The following is a 23,999-nucleotide window of genomic DNA, read 5'->3' on the forward strand; positions in this document are numbered from 1 at the left end:
GAGGCAGGTGTGCACAAAGCTTCCGGTTTATTCATATTCTAAGGCTTTAAGGGCTATTTTCTTACAGGATGGGGCAAAAAGTTGGAGATACATTGTTGAACGTTTATTGTATTGACTGGAGGAGCGGGTTGTTGGAGAAGGGGAACAGGATTGATTTGCATGGTTTCACCGACTTTTGGTAGCAGAACGTTGACTGGAACGTCCACTGCTGGTCCCGGTTCCTTTAACCCCTTACACACACATCCATGCACACCAACCAACCATTACATACAATGAAACAAAATCTATTTCTAATGATTGTTTTATTTTCGATTTCCAAACGTCTAACGTACAGAACTGTAAAACAGTAACGTAATGCGACCAACAAAGGGGGCACTGCAAGGAGGACAGAGACAAAATCTACCTCATTTCCAACTTAGTCGTTATCAAACAAAAAAAGCGCCACAAACACTGACGAAAGCAGGCCACAAAGGAAAAAAACATTTCACTTCGGTGGGGAGTTGCATCCTACGACACATAAGGCTTCGCCTTCCTCTGCCACGGACAGAAGTCTAACCAGCATAGCGGGGTCCTACCCGTAGTAATCAAAACGACCAAATCACCCAGTTAATAATAATTATAATAATTACAAATAGTTTTGTGTTCACAGGAACGTGTTCCCTTGCAGACCGACGGACCCCGGTGGGGCATTTTACGATTAACATCGGGGAGAAAGGAAAGCTGGACATGTATGCATATTTACACCAACCGTCTAGAGAGGACAGAGGAGCGATCACTTCAAATCTGGTCAGTTAGAAATTGGACTCAACTCCAGATAAATGAAGCCACATCTACAAGTGTGTGGACTAGATTGTAGACGTCCGCCTGCGACAGCGACACTACTACTGTGAGAAGAACAAATGTTGCCTCTCATGTCTATCTCTGTCACTTGTGCCCTCGAAATCGATTTAGAAAAAAAAAAAACATTGCTCACAACAAGACATCATTGTTCTTTTGCCACTTGCGCGTTAAAAATAAACATAAAACGATCAAAATGTAATCAAATCTGTCTTAGAAAAACATAGCGGAGCACCCGAATAGTTTAAAATGCATCCATGGTGCGGACAAAAAAATAAAATTTGAGTAATCAACATTCAATTAAAGTGATCAATACTTTGTTCTGTGTTTGTGCCTTGCTACGTACAAATAAGTCAACGTGGACCAAACACTTAACAATGGTATTTTAGGGTTAAAATAAAAAATGGAACAGAAGCTGCTTTCTCGACTTCTAGTCTCGTCGGTTCCTTAGCAAACTTATCGAGAATTGGGTATTAACGCTTACTTAGGTTAGTCATCATGTCAACTGCTGGGGGCGAGCGGAGGACTCCTACCGGCAAACTTTCAAAAAAAAAAAAAACCAAACACAATTTAGGCAGCTTCTGAAGACACGCCTACTTTTCGGTAAATGTTTGCCTTACCAAGGGTTACAGGCTAGAACTGACAACTGCGCGCTGGAACAAGAAGCAAGCACGAGGAAGTATTCCGACATCTCATGCGCAATAATAATTTTTAAAAATTTATTTGATTTCTTTCCGCCCCTAGCTCTGATTTCGTTGGTGACTGTTGCACTGCTCGAAGCTCTGTTAAAGTTCGGAGACTTCCGTGGCATAACTTGGTTTTTTTTTTTTCTCCAATTCACCGACATTTCCGGTTTGGCAGTCTTCTGAGATCGGTCTGAATTATTGGCAGTGCTCTAAAAAAGGCTGCTTGGTAACAAGAGCAAGCCTGCGTGGTGCACGACTTCTAGAAGAAACGTTTCAAAACACTCGAGTGAAAGCATTCATTTTACAGCTAAAAAGATACACGATGCAATAAGAAATATTATAGTCAATGAACACTTCGGCAACAAAGACAATAAATTACCACCAATAAAGATTATGTTCCGTTTTTCTTCCTTGGGACTGCAAAACGAGGGGATGTGGTTTTTGTGAAAACGGTATATGGGTGATGAATCCGTAGATTGAGAAAGGAAGGACAAAAAAAAAAAAAAAAAAAAAAAAAGAAGAGAACGAATTTTATTCATCAAAGCGCTATCAAACATTTTTGTTCTTTGTTCAGAATCCATTTTTGCTTGTAGCCTAACAAATAATTCATTTCGCAATTCCTCTTCAACCATGTGGGAAAAAACATTCTGATCGAGCAGAAAATATCAAGAATAAAACAATAAATGCATTTTCTTTTTCTGTTAAAAAAAGGGAGATTCCACTCACTAAACTCAAAGCAGACGTGTAAATAAAGTACAGTTTCTGCTGGGGCAGCAAGTCCGGTATTGCGCGCTCGGCTAACCGAACATTCAATAAATGCAGTAACCAGAGGGCGCAAATGAACACATCTCAGCGCTCGCGCGCTTTCAACAAGTTTGACGCCTTGTCTGGGTTAAAACAACAAAAAATGCAAATTTCTCGTAAAACATTTGTGAACACATTTTAGAAAATATTTTGTAATGGCTGCTTTTTTGAGGCAGCTTTATTTCCGGTCTGCTGCTTCAGCTCTTGATATAGACCGCATTAAAAATCTGTATGCCTAGCTGATATTTTTTTTATAAGGCTCGAGGGTAAGTCAAAATGACCCGGACAACTTCTGACCAAACTACCTCTCCCAAATTGTTGTTTGTGTAGCTAAGACTACTAGTTTCTAGACAACTGCAGACTGGCCTGTTTGTGGGTCTGATGGCATCGTACTCAGTTTAGAGGGTGCCGACTGATGTGTAAAGGTAAACTATGCGCATAAGCAGGTGACAAATGAATGGAGAGAAGTAAAGATAACGAGGCACACTGGGCCTACCGCACTTTTTTCTTTACACGTAAAACAAAGGCATACTGTCAGCGGAAAATAATAACCACCCAGAAGTCTTAATACCTGTAAAGGAAGGCTAGGAGGGTAAGAACGGACAGCTTGGCACAAAACTGGAAGCCTTTGGATTTACACAGCTCCAACTACGCACCGATCTCACGGGTCCCTTGGAGCCAACACACCACGCGCCAACGCCACGTCACGTCACATCAGCACGTGCACGGCGTCCACCGCGGCACGACTGGCACTTCTCTTCTGGACATCGCGAGCTGTAGCTACAGCGCACGTTAAGTTAAAGAGCTGGTTGCTATGGAGCTGACGAGGGCATACAATATCCTTGAGCAGACCATTAATATACAATATGTACAGTAACAGCATACACCATACATGCTGGCTGGTACAGCTGCAATACTGGGTAGTCTTAGCTGCCCACCGTACTCTGGCTATGCGTTCGTCAGAAGTCAACGGCTGTTCGCCGTTCCTACAAAGCCTAACAACATTCGTCTCTGTCTCTGCTAAGCCAAGGTAGACATTAGTGACATTTTGTTTTCTGGTTTCAGACGCAATGTAAAATACCTTTTGTGCTATACTTTAAAAAAAAAAAATTAACAGCTGTAAGGGGGTTGGGGTACTACTAGTCACGGAGATAAACATATTGCCAGATAAAAATATGTAACATCATTTGGGGCTGTTTTCAGGTAACACACCTTTGACAAGTTTACAGTAATTTCTCATCGATCGCAAGCTAACTCACGCATTTCCACGCACGCACTGACACAGTAATATATATCCCTCTGATATGCTTTTCACAAATAAAACCGGCAGTTATCAACACAGCGCCCCAATTTCAAGATCTGTAATTTAAGTGGCTGAAGTGGTACATTTCAAAGGATAACTTCACTTTTCTCTAAGGTCTAAATTTGTTCAGTGTGTGCAAGAGATAAATGCATTAAACTCGAATAAAAACTGGTTTTTCCACATGTAAAATTTTGAATAATTCAGCAATACGAACAGTAAACCCACACACAACGTGTTTTGAAGTTGTGGGGAAGGGGTACAAATGTGGCAGTAACAAAGTTGAAAGGTTAAAAACAATATCCTGAGCTTTTGCAAATGGTTTGGATTTCCTTTTTTTTTTTTTCTAGGCATCTGAGCAGTCCTTTCCGCTTTACCCAAACCACACAGCAGATGCCCTTGTTCGAAAAAAAAGTTTTTAGTAATGGTGCTGGTGGCAACTTCCGAAATCTGCTGGTTTCTTAGTCACGTGACGCTTCTGCGATTCCGTACGCTGGTCGCCTGCAGGCTGTCCTCGCTTCGCACCTGGGCGCATGCGCTCCTGGAGATTCCCGTGTGGCGACCGCAGTACGCTGCACCGACGACGAAACACTTGTCCACGTGTACTCACTATATGCCCTAATGCAGGTCCCAAGTCAACGACACAAACGAGAAACTGGCCTGGCTTTGTCTTTGACTGGCGACAAGTCGCCGTCTGTAGGCGGTTTCTGACGCAAAGACACAAAACAAAACTCAACCTTTCCTATTCATCCCATTCATCGCATCCTAGCAAACCTCCTCCCACCCCCAAAAATTTCCGAATTATAAGCAAAACAAACACAAAACCCCAGTAAAAATACATCAGTTAAAAGCAAATACACTAAACTGTGTCCACAGTGCTCGCGACTTCAGTAGCCCTTGCAACAGACACGTGATAGCTATTGGCCAATGGCTACTCGTCTCACTATCCCACCGCTCAGCAATTTACTCGCTCGACTATGACACCAAGTCTATGGAGCGAGCCCAGTCAAGCCTGGCTGGCGAGAACAAAGTTTTTCTACGCCGACAAATACAGGTACACAGAGCTGGGCTTCCACAGAATTTGGACACGAAAACAAGATAGCACAACAACGCAGCTCGAACATTCGGTGGGCAAGCAAGCGTCACATTTTGTTTTGCAAATGGTCAGTTAAGCTGACTTGGGGAAAAAAAAGATGTGGTTGGATACAACCCTGACAGGACGAAATACTGATATTCGGGGTTAAGTCTTCAGGCCGTCTCACCACCTCGCTGCTGCCTTGTCTACACTAACGCAGCTGGAAGTGCACAAGTGCATTATGTAGTCTTTGCGCTTAAAGTAACATTCAGCTGATGAAAACTGTTTTCCTCTCCTTCTCCTCTCCACGAAAAGCGTCGTCCCAGCATACAGTGGTGAAAGCCCGACTCAATAAGTCGGGAAGGGCTCCTTTTTGTCCCTCCTGGGCATGAAAAAACGACATACCAGAATTCGTCCGATGTCCTCAACTCCTCTCACATTCCTACTCGCGCGAGACTTAGGCGAGGGGAGGTGCGAGAAGAATGCGCTTCGCGAAGACAGGTCTCAGGTTAAAGGCCACGGAGGCAGCAACAACAACACGCATTCGATTTCCAGCTCTTGGGTCCGTCACCGTTACAGGTGACTGATTGTCTGAAGACGCCAAGGGAGCACCACAAAGGCATGACCACCCAACCATGGCAAACGTCTGAGCTTCTTTTCACACGATATGGCCAAAAGGTTACGAGTGAGTGTTGTGTGTGCAGGCTGGCTAAGGGCTTGTGTGTTAGTGCGTGTGCACACACCAGACTACGAGTTGTTTCTATTCACGCAACATTGTGTGTATGTGTGTGTGGTGCTTTGTGCGTCCGTCCAGCGTTTGGTCCTTCACGCTGTGATATTACAAGAGCGCGGTTAGACCCAGTCCAAGACGATTTCCGGTCGACGAGCTAAACGATCGCCGAGTTGTCGCCACTGCTGGTGCTGTCGTGACTCATAGAGGAGTACTGGGAGTCGGAGGTGCTCATGGGTCCCTCCATTGGCTCCAGGTCGAGATAGGCCTGCCACAGAAGACATGAGCAGCTTGCTAAAGTCTTGTTAATCAAGCTCATCAACAGGTTCAGAATTAATAAATCCCTTCCACTTTCTACAATTTTAAGTTCACCGCAAAAGGAAGAAAGGAAGGGATGAGAAAAAAGCAAAGAAAGTAAGGAATAGAGGTAATGAAGAATGGAGAACGTCGGGAACGGAGGACGCCGGTAAAATAGCAAGACGAAGATGAAGGGTCAAATATATATCAACAATACTGCTGCACAGGAGACTATACGTGGTACCGGAGCTAACAACTGCGGCATACCTCGTCCTTTAGTGAAGACGTCAGTATCTTGTCCAGCTCCTGTACCAGGCGGTTAAAATCCGGCCTGTTGTTGGGGTCTTCCTGCCAACAGGAGTGCATGATAGCATACCTGCAACAGAAGACGCAACAGTTACAATGGATCTATGATAACTCATCAGGTCTGGCTTCGAGGTAAAATGACACGTGTCTGTACCAGGAATGCTTATTTCATCTACAATAATGACGGCGTAAACATCTGTGTATATGCTAATAAATGAATGACAACACTCAACTGGGAGCTGAGATTCAGATTATGACAATCAATTTCTCCATCTGGTCATGAGGTAAGCAATTAACTGCAGTTTAACAAAATGACTTGGGTTGATCCTTAGCGCGCGCGCGCACACACACACACATGCACGTACGCACTCACATTTCAGGGGTAGCGTAGGGTGGCTTCTTCATTCGGTGACCGTTGCGCAGAAGGTTGAACAGATCTTCCACGGGTACTGACGGGTAAGGATTCCCACCTAGCGTGAAGATCTCCCACAGCAGCACCCCGTACGACCACCTGTGATGAAAACGTGAAGTTAAGTTTCACCCATTAACAACATTCACACAGTTCATCACTCACTTTCAGTGAACGTGAACTATCACGAAGGCTAATAAACTTTGCTTCTAGCAAAGAAAAACAAATTTGAAAGATTATTTCTGCGTGGCAATCTTAACACGGTATTAAACAGTTATTTATAAGCTGGTTGCTAGACTTTCAGAAGACAAATCAGAATGAGAGAAAAGGTGTCACGAGACTCACACGTCACTTTTCGAAGTGTACTTCCGATCGAATAATGCTTCCGGTGCCATCCATTTGACCGGCAGTCGACCCTGAAAGAGATGTGGCAGAAGTCATTATGCACAAAGTGGTTTACTAACCAGTCTGCAGCACATCTCACGTGGAAGGTGAAAGAAACGACAATGACTGTGATGCTGACGACGATAGATGATGACTGCTGGATATTAGAGGAAACCTGAGTATTTTGTAACGTTTGTGCGCAAAAACCGAAACTAATGCGCTGTCTGTCGCACAACTTTTCCACTCACAAATCCCTTTTGCCTAAACATGCACCCAAACCCATTCACCCAACATACAAATGCCATCATGGAAGTCTCAGCAGGTGTGTATGTATTTGTACGTGCAAGAATGCTGCAGGGCACTCACATCTGTCGTCTTCTTGTAGTAGTCGAACTGCTGCAGATTGCGCGTGAGGCCGAAGTCAGCGATTTTGAGGACGTATTCCTCCGCCACCAAGACGTTCCTGGCCGCCAGGTCTCGGTGGATGCACTGCAAAGCACATAGATATGCAATAGGTCTAAGGACTGCCGACAACACTGGCTGAACAATCCACAACATCTAACGATGTAACTCCACTAGCAGAGAGTATCATTAGCCTGTTGTAGAGTCATCACTGACCATAAAGTAATATTTAACATCAACAATATTTTAAGAACTTGTGTCTGTCACAATGAAATCACGCACAAACTCGAAGTTGTTGCTAAAGTAACACCGATGTTCGCCGCGATTTATTCTAAACTCAGTTGACATAGTCGTTCGTCACCACGACATTGTCCAGTAGTGGGAGCAATTTTTTTTGGGGGGGAGCAGTTGCAGCATTGTTTTCTGCGTGATGTAATGTGACGCGAGGCATGATGGGACAGGCACGGGCACAAGAGCCGGATAACGAGTGCCGGTCAATGCTCGAAACATGGAAGAAGCGCGCAGTTAGTCACTCCTGCCAAACTCACGTGCTGCACGACAAGCACGCAATGAAGAATAGCTTTACACGTCACATCGTCCTGGAAGCTAATCTCTCTCCCTTTAAAAAGAAAAAAGGCCCGCTGCAATCCAAGCCGTTTTCTGCTGCACAAAACTATTGTACACATCCGAGTCTGTAAAGGTAAAAAAAAAAAAAAAAAAAAAATAAAATAAAGCGTTCGCAGGGAAAGAAAAAAATCTAGACAATTTATTTTTAACTTTCAACTTCCAACCTCCGTCTCCTCCCTGTATGACTGTATGCGAAGCACGTTGGTCACACCCATTGCGAGCTCCGTTTTCGTTTGCTTTTCAATCACGCAGCGAGGGTGACCTCTGACCTCCCTGTTAAAGTACTTGCTGTGACTACCCATCATCTTCTGTTCTTTGCACCCTGTACCTAGCAATTAGTCACGCAACATTCTCCAGTGCACGAAACACAAAACACAAGCTCCGTTTTCAACCGTTTGCGGATATGCGTTCAACACCGAACACAGCAAACAACCGTGTGAAAGTCCAAAGCGATCTTAAAACCTCCGATAGAAGGCCAAAGGCATGGCAAACTACTTCTATATTTATATTTATTCTGTCTGGCTCAAGTGAAACATTACTTTTGTAACATTTTAGGGGGGAAGGTTGGAGTACTAGATAGGGAAGGGGGGTCTCTTTATCCTGTTTCTAGATAAATACTGCGTAACGGTGACACTTTTGAATCTGAGGAGAAATTCAAGTCTACAAAATGTGGAAGAAAATGTATATATTCTCCCCTCCTCAGCTGGACGACAGTCGCATCTCTTTTACACAACTCTGGTTTCAAAGGCAAGTTAAATTCTACTTTTTCCCCTATGCAGGAAAGATGTCTCTGGGTCAGAAATGCATGTTCAGGCGCTTGCTTGCGGGGAAGATTTTATTGCATTTTTATCGTTGATTTTTCCTAAACAGACGGTACTGGCCACTGTACGGCACAAACCAAAGCACCTCCTGACCGTGGTCACAAGAAAACACCGTTGCTAGACTACTGTGCGCCCTCAGGCGGAAGGCGTCACATCCATAGGCACACTCGACAGCAAATTCCTCTTAGCTCGTCAAATGTAGACCTTTGTTCTGCGCTATTGCGTGATAGCAGTAGTTATACTTCATGAATAGCGTGCAGCTAAACCATTAGTAGAAATAAATCATGGCTGAGAAATGATGTTTCCAGCCGCGTACTACCCACGGAACTTGAGCACATATGAAGGACAATACCGACGATGATAACTGAAACTCTCTACCCGACACGACCGCCCCCAACATCTATCTTCTTCACACCTATAAAACGCGAAGGAACTGGCGAGCCCCGACAGCTCAACCAATTAGCCTTTGTGTGATAGAAACGTAACATTACTACCACATGCATGCCATCACTCGGTGGAAATGTCAGCAAACATGGCTGCCTGATGCGCACTACCCGCGGCGTGATGGCACATGAAAGAGTTCAGAAAGACCACGTGGTGCCACCCAGCCTGGGTAACTGAGCGCCGCATGTAGTAGCCGTGCTCGTTCCTACCCGCAGTTTCACTCTCACCACGTCTATGTGGCTGTGAACTTAAACCTTAATGTCGTTGAGTTACAATTTAAAAGCTGGGTATTTTGTCCTTTTTTTTTTTTTTTTGGAATAAGAGAGAAATTTGATCAACAGAACCGTAACAGTAGATCGCATCATCGTTCCCCACCCAACACCTCCGTGGCCTGCACTCTCCGCTTCTCTACAGCACGTCTTGATCACTTGAAAAGACACACACGTGACACACGCGCGGCGCCATCTATCTATCCAAGCTTTATTCGCACGAAAGCAACTGGCTGCTGCAGACGTAGTGTGTTTATTTAGCCAGTTAAATGCTGCAGGTGCGGGGATATTCCTCCAAACCAACAAGAGTAAAGTGCACGCACCTGTCTGGAAGCCAGATACTCCATGCCGCGGGCCACCTGGTAGGCATAGGAGATGAGGTCCTTGGGCGTCAGCGCCTTCTGCTCTTTGGTCTCGGCGATTGACGATCCCGAGTTGTTAGGGACCATTGCCACGGTCGGCCGCTCGTACTCCGAAACACAGGCGAAGCTGGAGCCCAGAGGCCGGTGACTCTTCAGGTAGTCTCGCAAGTTCCCGTTTGGCGCGAACTCCACGACGACATACAAAGGACCTGTTAGGCAAACATCAGAACAAGTCAAACACACCTTCCCTATGATTTTTCTGCGCGAGGCGTTAAGAGCATTCTCAACAGTACTCTTTCTTCCATCTCAAGAGAATAAATGCGTGTTTATAAAAGAAAAATTTCCACTTACGAAAACTTTAAAGTGAACACACTTGCTGGTAGCACTAGGCATGTGTGTTAACTCAAGGCACAAAGTGTCTCCCCGCTCCAGCACCCCCACCCCAAACCCGTTCCACTGTCACGCGATGAAGTAACATTGTCGAATTCACCATCCCCACCCCGTTCTCTCTCTCTCTGCACACACACACATTTAGTGGCAAGCTATTTTACCTCTCTGAGTACAGCAGCCCAGTAAGTTGATGATGTTTTTGTGCTTGCCAATCAACTTCATCATCTCCATTTCCCGAATGAGATCCATCATTTCACGGTCAGTTGAACCCTCCTTCAACATCTTGACTGCGACCGTGACAGAGTTATTGTCCTTAAAGATGCCAAATGCTTCGCCCTTGACTACAAGACCAAACGCGCCTTCGCCTAAGCGATCTCCCAGAACCAACCTGCAAATGGAAGACAAACACACAGTGCCAAAACGAACAAGCTGGAAAATTAAAATTCAGTGTTGGAGGATGGAGGGAGAGTGAGGTAAGAAGCCTAACGTCTTTGTTAGTCTCAAAACATTCAACACTGAACAATAAATGAAGACGACCTTTTGATCGGATCTTGGATATTCTCGTCACGCTATTATCGCTATTATCTGATATCTAAGCTGTGATCACTGAACTCTGCCGAAAGGGGAGCTCACCTTTCGCGGGGGAACTCCCACTTGGTGTCCAAAGGCAAATCGTACTCGGAGACATCAGTGAACTCAGAAGACAGGCGATGTCGTCCCGGTTTATAGTCGATTCTCACTTGTGGGACGACCAAAGGCTGTATGGCATCTGGGTCCTTTTTGGGGTAATACAGGTCATTCTGGAATGAAGAGACACAACTTTTGGAATGTTGGCTTCGTCACTGAGGTTCTTATTTACATTTGTTGGACAAACGTCTTTCACATGAGTCATCCACAATTTAAATAAATGAATATATAACATAATCATAAATCTTGTATGAGTGCGTTGACATTCATTCACCACAAAAATCAAAATAAAGCCATTAGGTAAAAAATTTTTTTAACAGTTTTTTTTTTTTTGTACGGTTTTGTACAAATATATTTCCGCTATGATACGGAGCTATGGTAGCGTGCTGCGGTTTTCACATGCCGACATAATTTAGAATATACTTTTGTTGCTACGATTCAAAACTTAAAAAAAAAAAAGAAGAAAAGTTCATAAACTGCCAATTACAAAGTTATATAAAGCAAATGTTTATTTGAACGACCTGAACTCTTCATGAAGTACGCTGAGCCTTACAGTGATGTGCGTGCATTGAGACTCTCCCCGAAAAATATATTTATATACTTTTTTTTTTTTAGGCGACATTTGAGGCTGACGGAGTTTTGTTATCTAACAGTATCGAGTGCTTGCAGGCAGAAAACGACATCCGTGACAGCGGTGTGTGGCGACAAGAAGGGTGATGCATATCCGTGGCATTTCCAGCCAACGGCTATGTTAATGTTGTCTGTCTTAGGGCGCGTCCGGAATTAAGTTTTCTGCAAAATCGACGGAAATGTTTTTAATTGTTTCACGCGGAAAGCCGACCTCAAACTTGTGGAGCTGTCAGATGTCGGGAAAGTTTATTTGTTGGCGAGGAGGAAGAGGAGATACGCGAAGGAAAACAACTGCCTTGTGCGCCAGTTTCGCGACTGCTTCCCTCTCAGCTCACATCTCCTCTACCCCCATGCACACCACTGCTGAGTGAGACTACGAGAAAACTCGACCACGTGTCAGTAAGTGTGCAAGTCGTAAAAACTCGACCACGTGTCAGTAAGTGTGCAAGTCGTAAAGACTCGACCACGTGTCAGTAACTGTGCAAGTCGTAAAAAGAATAAACGCACGCGAAGGCGTTTGTAATGACGTCATGCCATGACGACATAACTTTTAAGCAAGAAATGACGTTCGCTCTGACAAGGCCGTGACGTGTTTCAGAAGCAGGCTTGGTACACTGCACCACTGACTGACTACACATGTCAATGTCTTTCCAGCAAGCTAACATTTCAACACACCGCTTGGTGATTTTTTCCTTCCTTAATTAACGGTATCAACTGAGAGTGGACAGACAGTGAACATTCTCAGTTACAGAAAGTGCTTTGTGAACTCAACAATGCAACAGCGTTTTTATTAACACTCCCCTCGCGTGCGACGACCTAGAACTGTGTTATTAATGTTTCATTTAATGGCGACTGCTAGCAGTGTATCGTGTTACTCTTGGCTACAGGCTGCACTGAACCAGTTGTGTCTGCCTTCCTGCCTGTGTAAGGACGTGTCAAGACAACTGACTTGTCTAACGAGCAAAACATCGCAGGAAAAGTCTTCCAAAACCCCGAAGTACCGCGCTGGATAAAGAATGGTGAACTGCACTCACCGGCTTCATGATGATGACTCGCTTTAGGGGCTTCTGTGGCTGAAGCATGCGCTGACGACGCTGACGATTCCAGCAGCAGATGGCGACCCCTAAGCAGATGACAACGGCCACGATGAAGATGGCTGCCACGCCGCCAATGAAACGCGGGTCCTCATATATAAAGCCTCCGGCGTTTCCCAGGGAAGCGTTGTCTGAAGACAGCCCAGTGCGAGGAAGCAGCATCTCTGAAACAACCAAGCCACAGCCTTGATCAACATACGTTGCTTTGCCTCACAAACATTCAACATAAATTCAAAGAGCTACATTTGATGAAAGAGTTGAATTAAAATGCCCGCACCAAGATATCCGCGATTAAGCGAGGGTCTTACCTCGGTCCTTCACCACAGTCAGCCACGCGCTACCGTACTCCATGCCGATAGCGTTGGCCACGAGGCAGGTGTACCAGCCAGCGTCCTCCATCGAGACATTGGACAAAATCAGCTGCTCGGGGTTGCTGTTATTGACTGTTGCACTCTGCAGAACCACAGACCACCGCAGTGTGAGAACAACATCTACGTACTAATTAAAGTTGCTGGCGCACAGCTTCACACACAATAAAAATGTATTTTTCTGATTACAATAATGCCCGCATCAATGCAAGACTATGGGGATGCTGAGGGGAGAGGGGAAGGGATGATTTAACTGTTTCACTTCACTCACTTAGCATAACAAAAAAAAAAAAAAAAAAAAAAAAAACTCAAACTCCACAACTTACAATCAAAACTGCTTTAAAGATAGCATTGGAAAAAATGATGTTTGCACGTGCACTTACGTGTGTGTGATATGGGAGGAAGGGAGGGAGAAAGAAACAGCGATGTGCGAGAGCCCGTCTCCTGGTGACTGCAGTTTTGACTACAGGGATTTACAATGCCCACAGGTCTCCTACAAAAGCTTCCCTGCTAATTACAAACGGCACATTCAAACTACCAACAACGAAGCATTATTTCTGGTGATTCCGCGGCAACGAGTGCCAGCCAGAAAGTAAACTTGGCATAACTGATCGCTAAAGCCGACGACGATGAGAAATTCCGAAACACAAGGAGCAGGAACATTCAAGAAAAAGAGTGCGCTGCTAGGTAATCTAGGGATCTATGATGTGTACAGTGTGTGCGCCTTAAAGATGTGGAGATAAGAGTCTACACACACTAGCTCCCTACCTCCATGTTGAAACTGAATGTAACAGCCATACAGCTGTCATGGTAAACAATAAATAAATATAAAAATGCAAAAACAAAAACGGAGATGGAAAACGCATACAAAACGAATGATTTCCCGTCAATGTCAGATTACTTTCAGAATAATTCTGACCCCAAAAATGAACAAATAACTTTGTATAATAATAGTTTCAAGAACTAAAAATCCTAAAAGTTACAGTTATAATTTGATTTGGTAAGCACATAATCTCTTCAGAATTACAACTTGAAAAATAAGACTACTCTTTTTTCACTATCTTTGTAACATTTAAGCATTCTTCCCTGCTTTTGATTTGCCTTAACTATTCGGTAAATTCACATCACTGTTGAAATCGTTATTCTGTTGTTTTTCCAGCACTTAACATAATGTTTGCTTTACAGAACAAAGCGCACCTCTAGTGTCGTCAACAAACATGTTTCCAGAAATCTGCCTGCAAAGTTCAGACGGCTTCTCTCACCCTCTCTGTGACTTCTCCTTCATGCAGCAAGTACACTCGTGCATGTTAAAACCATGCACACTCAGCCGAAATCACACAAGAAAAACGATGTAGCTGCTGATGTGTGAATACCCGAGACTAATAACACTTGATGCATTAGTGCGTGCATGCGTTGGCTCTGTGTGTGTGTGTGTGTGTGTTGCAGGAATAGAGTTAATTATTCACAAAACCGAAGGAAAACTGGGAATACTAACAGAAACTTGCGTTTAGCTGTAGCATTGCTCGTGAAAAGAACTGGTGCTAAGGTGAGAAGACATTGTCACTAGGTCCGCACGCGGGCATGTGATCTCTCCAGTTATGTTCTGAGTGCTAAGTCAAAGCCTAGTCTTATCAAACATTTACACCTAAGGGTCAATATGTATACTTCTATATAATTTTACCAGATATTTTGTGGAAACTGAATGTCAAGAAGAACGAATGTGTGTCTATGGAGTGACAGCGAAGTCCTGTCGTGCTATATGCAGAGCCTTGGAAATGGAAGGCTGGGGTGAGGGCTGTGTGGGTAAGATTGGGGGAATTGTCTTTCAACTGGAGTTAGTTTATTCCATGCGAAAGATGCGATCTTGTTTAGTCACTGCCACAAACTCTCCTAAAGTGAAGTTAGTGTTTTATTTCTTCTAACGTTGATGTTAAAGTTACTTGCTTAGTTAAGCATCCATTGTCTGAGGGGAAAAAACCGAACATGCAAACTAATTAGATGTGCCAGACGTGTCAAATTTAAACACGACATTAATGGCAACAAATTAAAACTTAAATAGATCAATAAATAAAGTGAACGAACAAGGCATTCAGTTAAAATTCACATTCACTGACAATATCAAATCTGGGGAGGTGTTACACATGTGACAGTGCAAACATTTTCTATATCTACAGCAAGCCTAAGCACAGAACGCCAACAAGAACATATACAACTGCGAGAGTACTTTAACATTCAGTATCAGACTCAGTTAATGTTTAAAAAAGAAACTAAATAATTTTAGAGCACGTGATTTCTCACAGGAGCAGCAACCTGTGAACATTCACCACCAAACAAACAAAAAACAACGAAACAAACTGTAAATGCACCACTGACACTACATCCTAGACTTTTGGCAAGACTGCATAACACTAACATGACCACAACATCTTCGTGCCAGAACAAGGCAGTTGTTTCATTACCTGATCATCCTGTTGGAGACGATAAAACACAAGAGACTCGTAAATACTGGGCACCAACTTTTTTTTTTTTCAAGAGAAAGTCTTCATTCTTAACAACCAGAACTGTGCATCATATAACCTGAGCACAGGTTAAAGGAGCACACAGTTATCAACAAACTGAATAACTAAATAAGTGAAATAGTAAAACTTTCTTGCTTTGTGTCGACTTCATAAAAACATATTTTCATCACATAATAATCTGCAACGACATACAGCACAATAGATACTAATTTAAAGGGAAAGTTTAAAAAAACATCTATAATAAGGATAAACCTCAAATTATACTAAATGCATTCTCAAACCAGTCAAGTGGAACAAGCTCTCATGGGAGATTCTGAAATGATATCCATTTTTGTTAATACGGTTACCAAACTATTACCAGAAAGGGTCCAAAGGATCAAAGGGCCAACAATCTGCGACAAATGCTTACCTGTATGACTCTGAGGTAGGGGTCGCCACTGGGCGACTTGTAGGAACCATTGACCTGGTAGTGCTTGACCCATTGCAGGTGAGGATGAAAGTCACTGAGGATTATCTTGCATGTGAGAACTGCCGTGTCACCGACGGCCACAGTTTGATTTCAGGGCCTTCAATGATGGGCTTGTGAGTCAGGCGCTCTGTGGAGCAGAAACAACTTTTCAACGGGCGGAAAGCAAGATACAGCAAGACCTGACACAAACGACGAAGGATGACAGTCTTTTAAAAAAACAACAGACGAACAAACCAACCAACCTACATATTATTTCTTTCATCTCGTCCATCTCAGCAATAATGTGCATACAATGCATTAAAAGAGAAGATCACGAATTGTCGGCTGAATGAAGTCTGTGGTAAATGTTTGTTATTATGTCAACTTACATGTGCGTGCATCTGTTATAAAATGTTTTCTGTGCACGCTTAACGAAAAAAGGCGAACTGAGCGAAGTGTACAACCCGTGGCCCCTCCTGGGAGTTGAGGGCAACCTCTACTTTACGAGTCGGCACCGAGCGAGTAGATTAGCGCCGTCAGGTGTGGAAAATACGGGGGATCAGTCACTCCGCCGACCGCGCGCGGCTATTATCAACGCCCTGCCTGATAACCACCAGATACGGTCCTGGAAGGAACCGGCACTTTGCTCTGCATCACACGTCGCTCCTATCTCCGATGCGCGCGCCTCCCTACAACTTCATCACTTCATCCTGGAAATACTCCGCCGCGCCGAGCGTTGGCCTCATCGCCGAGGGCCTGTCGCTACCGCAGAGGTCCGGAAGTGTCCTTTGATTTTCCAGCTATTTCACTAATTCAAAGACGTTAGTCTAGCGTGCTTTGGAAGGTCCTTCCCCTAATCCTTTTCTCCAGATCCTCTCAGCGTTGTTTAACTAAACGTTTAAATTTCATCTGCAATATTTTTAATATTTTGTTTTTGCTGATGGCTGGGGGAAACTGATGATGCTGGTGGTAGCGTAAACTACTCTTTATAGACAGGTAAACAAAGAGTGACTTACGTATGATTTCCACCACAAACGTCCAGTTGATAGAGCCGTACTGATTGGTTATGACGCAGGTGTACTTTCCTTCGTCCTCCGGCATCAGGTCCCCTATTGTCAGCCTCCAGCCTTTCATGTTGACCTGGTGACACCAATCCAATAAGCCATCTATGAAATCTATATTCGATTTTCAAGATAAAATTTGATTTCACTTCACTCAATGTTATTTTGAAGATAAATCTGTATTACTACTGCTTCGCCTATGTAAACCCTGTAAGAAATTCACATCAGAATCTTGCCGAATTTCACGCCAGAATGTCATAAGCTAACAAGGTATCATGACACTTCCCCCCAAAATGAAATAATGCTAATCAGGCCAAACTTTAAACTGTTTTTTTAATGCTTACCCATCTCCGGCAATTATGCCCTACTTATGTTTGGTCACAACTTCTTCCAATCACCTCTACTGTAAGTTATAACTTGTACTTCTACATATCCAGTCCTTCACGGTTTTTCACTTTAGCAAACTTTACTGTTTTTGAATCACAGTACATAAAAATGCTCTTCGGGGCCCATCAGTAAATGTAAAATAATATTAAGGGGCATTATAAGTCACACTCGCACAGATGACTGCAACAATTATAAAGAATTGTCGTTAGACCAGTTTAGGTGTTGTTATTCGTAGTACTCACATTGCCCATTTTGCTCTGATGGAATGGCCCGCCATCTTTGAGCCACGTGATGTTTGGGGTAGGATAGCCCTTGGCCAGACATTTCAAGTCCACAAAAGAGTTGACCGTGCGGGTCAAGGACTTGATGTCCGTCATACGATAGGACCACTGTGGCGGGCCTTCTTCATCTGTTGGCACAGACAAATAATTGCAAGTGTGAAGTTAGCGAACCCTCTTGGGACGGTCCTTGCTTATCCTGACAGGTACAACTGATAACACTAAGGGAGGGGATTAGGACAGGTGGAGCAAAGAGAGGCAGAGAGAAGAGAAGGCGGGTGCAGGATTGGGTGCGAAAAAAAGCGCGTGGGAGGTTGGGGTCAGAAACAAGTACATAAGCTAAATGTGCAGCAGATTCTCGCAAAGCACTTGCTAAATGCACGCATTACATTTTCTGTTTGAAAATTGTGTTGCACTTCCGTTGCTTTTCTTTCCTTCCTTGCGATCGGTGCAGACCACCCCACGGTGCTGCGACACTAACTTGGACAGAAGACTTGTAAGGTGATAGTTGATAGTTTACCTATCTGCCGAAACACACCCCAGCCGTGTGCTAGACTAGGTGTAGTAAATTTTCCACACAGCTCGGCGGACGAGTTAAAAGGCGAAACTGACCCCATTCGCAATCTCGTACTAGGCGACGCGGAACCAACTCAGACGCCAAAGGGCACCGAGGGGCCAACGGACGTGGATAACTGCTTCAAGGTCACCGCCCGGTGAATGTAAACACACACACACACAGAGGAAGGACAAGGAATAGAGTGAGGTATCAAAGAGGTCATTCCTTTTTCCGGTCTGTTCTCTTTTGAAGGGGTGGAGATGAGGAAATCACTCGCAGTTGTTACACCCTCACTGCCCAAGACGAAGCCGACGTCAAACTTCTCGTCAAATCACGCGCCCTTTCCCCTACAACCACAACCACCACCACCCCACCCTGAGGCAGCTAGACTACATTTGCCCGGATGGCCTCACGCACTACTCACCTACACGTCCCACGTGCTAAAAGGACCGCTAACGCCATACTTCCCCTGGAAAGTGGAAAGCCCATTTCTACCTCACAGCACGCGGACTTCCAGCAGGAAGGACTTCTGTACATTTGTAGCACTGCGCTTCTACTGACATCCTCTTTCTTTCTATGGCGTGTGCATGTTATTGTGTGTGCCTGTAAAACTAAAACTCTAGGTGCTGGCGGCTGGCCGAAACTTTCTTTTTCGTGGGGTGTTCCATCACACAGCCTATCACACACGCGACCCTAACGAACAAACGAACAACACGTTGACACCGACGTGCAGTCCAGTAAACCATGCACCGTATGCAACACTCAAGCCTCACTTTCGGTTTTGATGATTTAGTTTTCATTCGGTACTGATGACAATCAACTGTTATGTTTTGAGCAATACAAATAAAGAAGTTGGGATTGGGAAGCAGGAAAGTGTGTTTAGTTATATTTCCGTAAGACTACTGTCCAGGTAAGACCTCCTCTGTACTGACTAATCCCACGTCTGGCACAGCCTGGTATCGTTAGCACGCACCTGCACCCCATCTCCGTTCCATCAACATAAAACTGGAGACATGGCCGGTGACTTGCACCGTTACTCTTCTACCACTTTGCCTTCTCCACACCCCCAACATCGCCGCGTGCTTTTATGATCAGGTTGTACTTTATAAAGGTGAGAGACATTGAAAACTTTTTAAACAATGTTCTCGATTCTATTTAAAACTCCCACCGTTCCAAAAACAAAGCAAGAATATAGCAGTTAACCGGCAAAGTCGCATGTCGGGATGGGGAAGTAGTCAAAATGAAGCTCATGGTTACATTGATGGCCTGTAGTGTATGAAATCACAAAGTGTCTGATGCGGGGACTTAAAACTCGGACAACAGGTGGACATTTCTGTTTCATATATATATAAAATGTTACTAGCAGCCAGTCATGCATCAGTCACTTCGAAAAATGCGAAAAATGTAAGAAAGTATACAAAAGCAAAAAAGAGATTCGCACTTAAAATTATTTTAACCCAAGTCGTTTTCTTCCAGTGTTTAACAGAACATGGTGTAAGCGCTCGCACAGTTCTAGACAGACTGAGTTGGCAGGCTGGAAATAAACGTTTATTTTATATTGTCACTGGCGGGAGGTAAATAAATGCAAAAGTGGTATTCACTGTCATGCCAAATCCTTCTCCTTGATCCGATCCCGTCTTGCACAGGCACGGACCACGTGGTTCTCGTCTCCCTTACGGGAGTAAGGGGTGCGCAGGGAAGGGAGGGAATTGGTGTTTTGCCCCGAGCCAGCAACTAAGGCTGTATCACGGCAAGACAACTATCCCTGTACACATATGCAACATGCAGAGAAAAGGGGGGCAAGGTTACGAGGAAGATACCCCATCCAGAGCATCCATTTTTACATGGAGAACTGAGGCGGTAACTCTAGAGCTAATACCTGCAAACTAGCTTATGTGTCACAAACGGAAAAAAGCACTTTTATTAATTTGCTTGTCTCGGGGACTGGGCACGCAGGTCTAAGTTCACACCTGCTCAAAGGGCAAACAAAAACAATCCCCTAACCCCTCACCCACGCGCGCGCGCACACACACTACACCATCATTTCAAGCCATGTGGTAAAGCATTAACACTCGCGTTCCAACAGTCCTACATCGTACTAATCACCGTTTTTGCAGCCAACTACTACAGTTTTTTTAAAGTCTACCTTAAAGCAAAACTAGATGACTGCAGCTCTCGTGCCATGTCTCAGCAGCGAGGTAAAAAGATAAAACCAAAAATGCAGGTGGGGGTGGTGGCCAAATACACCATTTAGGAGCAGAAGGGGAGGGAGGATAAAAGGTAGTGCGATGACGAGTGTCATGGTAACCAAACTTCGCACTAAAAACATCCCGCTGTATATAGACGATTTTTTCCGAGCAGGCAAAATCGCTGGAGGTTTTAACCCCGGCCTCGAATTTCATGTCCCCGTACAATCTTCATACTATGTAAACTGCGTACCAGATGTGTGTAGTGCCTGCGTTGTGTGCACAACTGACTTCTTTTCCTGCTGTCACACCTGACCAGCACCCATTATACATATTTGCCGTGGCAGGCCAAATACCCAACATATGCACCGACATTGTACCGGCGCTTTCCTTACCCGAACCACTAAGATTGCCCGCCCATCTGACATGTTCGGTGGAACTGCCACTAACGACAGGGTGTAAAACGCACGTGCACCCAACTCCCAGCAAACTGCCGTTTGTAGCCATCACCGACGAGGACCTGGAGTTCTGCAACGATTTCAGTACACCAAACGATCCTGTCGTTTTCTCCTAGAACCCCCTTTCTCCCCTCAAACATTCTCTCCTGTATCCTCACACGTACCTTCCATTAGCCAGCTCTTCCTTCCCTGATTTTACCCACAAGTCACTGCGTTTGCAAGAACTTTGCTGACGTGTGAGTTTACTTGCAGCCTTGCCCATCAGTGGAATCGAGAACTACCCCTTCTTGAAGCCGGGCATGACTGGAGACAATTTCACACATGAGTGCATCTCGGGCTGGCTAAAAAAAAAAAGGAACCCCTGGATCTCAGGCTGAAGAAGGTAGAGCTGCCTGGTATTTTCCGGTACTTCAAGAAGCGCGCCAACCTTCGCCATCCCCCTACCCACCCTCATCCAACCTACTGTTGCTACTCGACACCCTCGAGGAAGCCTGCGTGGAGCAAGGACGTGGGATAGTGCCTCTCCTTGGAAAGACTTTGGGTAAAAAATATGGAGGGGAAAACTTAAAATAAAGGACATTAGGAACGCTTAATTTTACAGGTTTATTTTTTTTCCTGTACCAAAGGTGCGCTAGCTTTCCAGACAAAAGCTACGAACGTTACTCGAACACGTCCTCGACCGCGTTACGTCACTGGTAGACAGCCGGCGATGACTTTTTGGGGAGTTTGGGGTGGACAAGCAAGGCACATGTTACACCAGTTTCAGTTTTCAACAAATAGCCATTGAGGTTCACTCTGGCGTGCTACAGGCTACATTCCTATCCCACAAGGTGCACTGGTGTCGTTCGTTTAATGATTAATAGCCGGAAGTCGGTTGGGATAGCGATATTCTGCCTTCCTCGGGTTACAGAAAGTGTGTGTGGGGGGAGCAGCCACCGCAGCAACAGAAACAGCCGTCTTTTCAAAGTTGATGATGCCTGTGGGTCGATCGTTCTGTGCATAAAGGCGGTGCACGTGCACACCAAAAGCCTGTCACACAATAGTATTCTGAAACGTTCTGTAAGGACGAGTGGGTGAGCGGCGAGTGAGAGATAGTTTACACGAGAAACACGACAGGTCATATGTACAGTGCCATCAGAGGTCAGAACTCTCGGCCACTGAATACAGACTAGTCTCAACAAAACGAACGTTGGAAAGGGGAGTGGAATGGTGACGACGAGCTACTGACTGTGAGGGAGCTTTTCCGCTTTGGTCTCACTAATAATGACTCACGGTTTCCTATTACCGGAAAGAGAAACTGCTGTTTTATGTCCAGCCAGTAAAGCAGGGTTCACATAAAAGAACAAAAGGGTGTCTGAGACGAGCTGTGAGCCCAAACCACTCGATTCTCATTGCGTTGGTGGCAAGCGTCACTTCTCTCATTAAAAAAATCATCGCTTTTGTTCTCCGTTTGCTAGTACTCGTATTTGTGCCGTTATAATAACTGTCGGTTCTTTTGTAGTATTCTCTTGTTTGCAGCACATTACATTTGCTTCCACACCAGAAAGTGCGCTCTACAAATTATTTTTTTAGCAATTTGTCACTATACTTTTTCATCGCACACTGCACACACTACGACACCAATAATCAAAAACTGTCGCCAGCTGACTTCCTCGCTGGTGGTGACATGCCATCGGGAATGAATAATGAAAAGCATGCTCAGCCCGGCTGTCGTTTAAGACTGTTCTCGGAGGCAGAACAGAAACACATCTGCACAATCTATAAACCTGGAAACCAAAATCATTTACAAAACGTATTCATGTCAGTAACACGAGGTTACCCACTTTACGAAACTGTATACGTAGTACAATCATTTGTGTTGCAAGTTTATATTTGCGGCCCTACATTGTTTCTCAGATTTTCAAATGATCGCTACAGCTGCTAGTCAACAAAGTACCAGCTAGCCTGTTAACAAAAAAAACAAAAAAAAAAAAAGCTATCAAACACGGAAAACCCGTGGAAACGAACCAACAAGCTGGTGTTCCTAAGTGCACCGCATTGAACTCTGCTCATTAGGCAGCCAGACAATCCGGCTGCATCTCCTCGTGCAGGCTTATGACCCAGACAATAAGAACTGAAAAAAGCCAGTCAAAAAAAAAAAAACTATTCCCTAGTGAAATCCTGGAGAAAGCTATTTCAGAAGCCCGCTCATAACTGCCTCATCCGCGTTTTCCATATTACGAAGAAACTCCCGCTCTGGGGAGTGGGCTAGACTGCTGGTTAGTGTAAGACACAATAACAGCACAGCAAAGGATTTGTCTACACTAAAGGATCGGGGCAAGTGTATCTCGTAAAAGTCTCACGAAACATGCTCTGTGGACCCTGTGTAATCTCACGCGCTGTCTGTACGTTGGCAACATCCAGCAGTCTGTGCTCCATCTCATTCCACGGGCACCTCCCCCGATCACTTCTTGTTTCACGAGGGGCAGGCAACAGTCTTGCCAAAATATGTCGAAAGCAACCATAAGTCCCTCTGAACGAAAGTCAGCTCCATTTTCTCAACAGTTCTTTAAGGACGACGAAGTGAACAATTAATACTGGTTAACTAAACAACCCGTCTTTCAGAAAATAAAGATCAAAATCGTCGGCTTGAAATGTCGAACCAACTAAAAATTAAAAAAAAAAAGAAAAGAAAAGAAATTAGAAACCGACCTGCACATGCGTACACACACCATAGGCCTGCATCGTCGTTTTAATGACATTATGATGTTACTTTCACAGCTTTCGTCTGGAGATATGGTTTACAGCTATTTGGCCAACATCGCAAACAGGTGTGCGCTTTAAAACTGGGTAAGTGGCCATACATTAGTAATGAGAAATTTGAGGCGCGCCGCGGCCCTATAAATTAACCGCTATCAAATTCAGGGGCCCGGATTTTTATCCAATTAGCTTGCATCAGAGTGTATAGCTCCTATCTCAACACTTCTACTTCTCGCCAACCTCCTAGCCTGCTCCTGATAAAACTCTTGCCTCCTCTTTTTACCCACCAAACAGAACGCACGCGCTTGTATATATATATGCACCAACGTGGGGTTGGGAGGGGAGAAACATTTTTTTTTATCTGCACAAATCGACCCATGAAGACTAGAATCGAGATGTGAACAATGTGTATCTACTGTGAATGCATTTATCTGTCCCGACTGAT

The 23,999-nt window shown here is 44.5% G+C and overlaps 1 protein-coding gene across 1 annotated transcript in view; it reads right to left on the minus strand.

Moving 5' to 3' along the window:
* Positions 1 to 285: 285 nt before the first annotated feature.
* The window catches only part of LOC112564163 (fibroblast growth factor receptor 4-like), a 43,510-nt gene continuing 19,796 nt past the window's right edge, over positions 286 to 23,999 (minus strand). The window contains 15 exon segments of the mRNA XM_025238795.1: positions 286 to 5,700; positions 5,997 to 6,105; positions 6,409 to 6,546; positions 6,790 to 6,860; positions 7,195 to 7,317; positions 9,715 to 9,962; positions 10,305 to 10,531; positions 10,777 to 10,943; positions 12,495 to 12,718; positions 12,863 to 13,007; positions 15,382 to 15,390; positions 15,851 to 16,002; positions 16,005 to 16,037; positions 16,906 to 17,029; positions 17,580 to 17,746. Of these exon segments, the coding sequence (XP_025094580.1) occupies positions 5,590 to 5,700; positions 5,997 to 6,105; positions 6,409 to 6,546; positions 6,790 to 6,860; positions 7,195 to 7,317; positions 9,715 to 9,962; positions 10,305 to 10,531; positions 10,777 to 10,943; positions 12,495 to 12,718; positions 12,863 to 13,007; positions 15,382 to 15,390; positions 15,851 to 16,002; positions 16,005 to 16,037; positions 16,906 to 17,029; positions 17,580 to 17,746 (2,048 nt within the window). The 3' untranslated portion in view covers positions 286 to 5,589.

This window comes from Pomacea canaliculata, linkage group LG5 (genome assembly GCF_003073045.1).
Source record: "Pomacea canaliculata isolate SZHN2017 linkage group LG5, ASM307304v1, whole genome shotgun sequence".
Classification (NCBI taxonomy): Eukaryota; Metazoa; Mollusca; class Gastropoda; order Architaenioglossa; family Ampullariidae; genus Pomacea; species Pomacea canaliculata.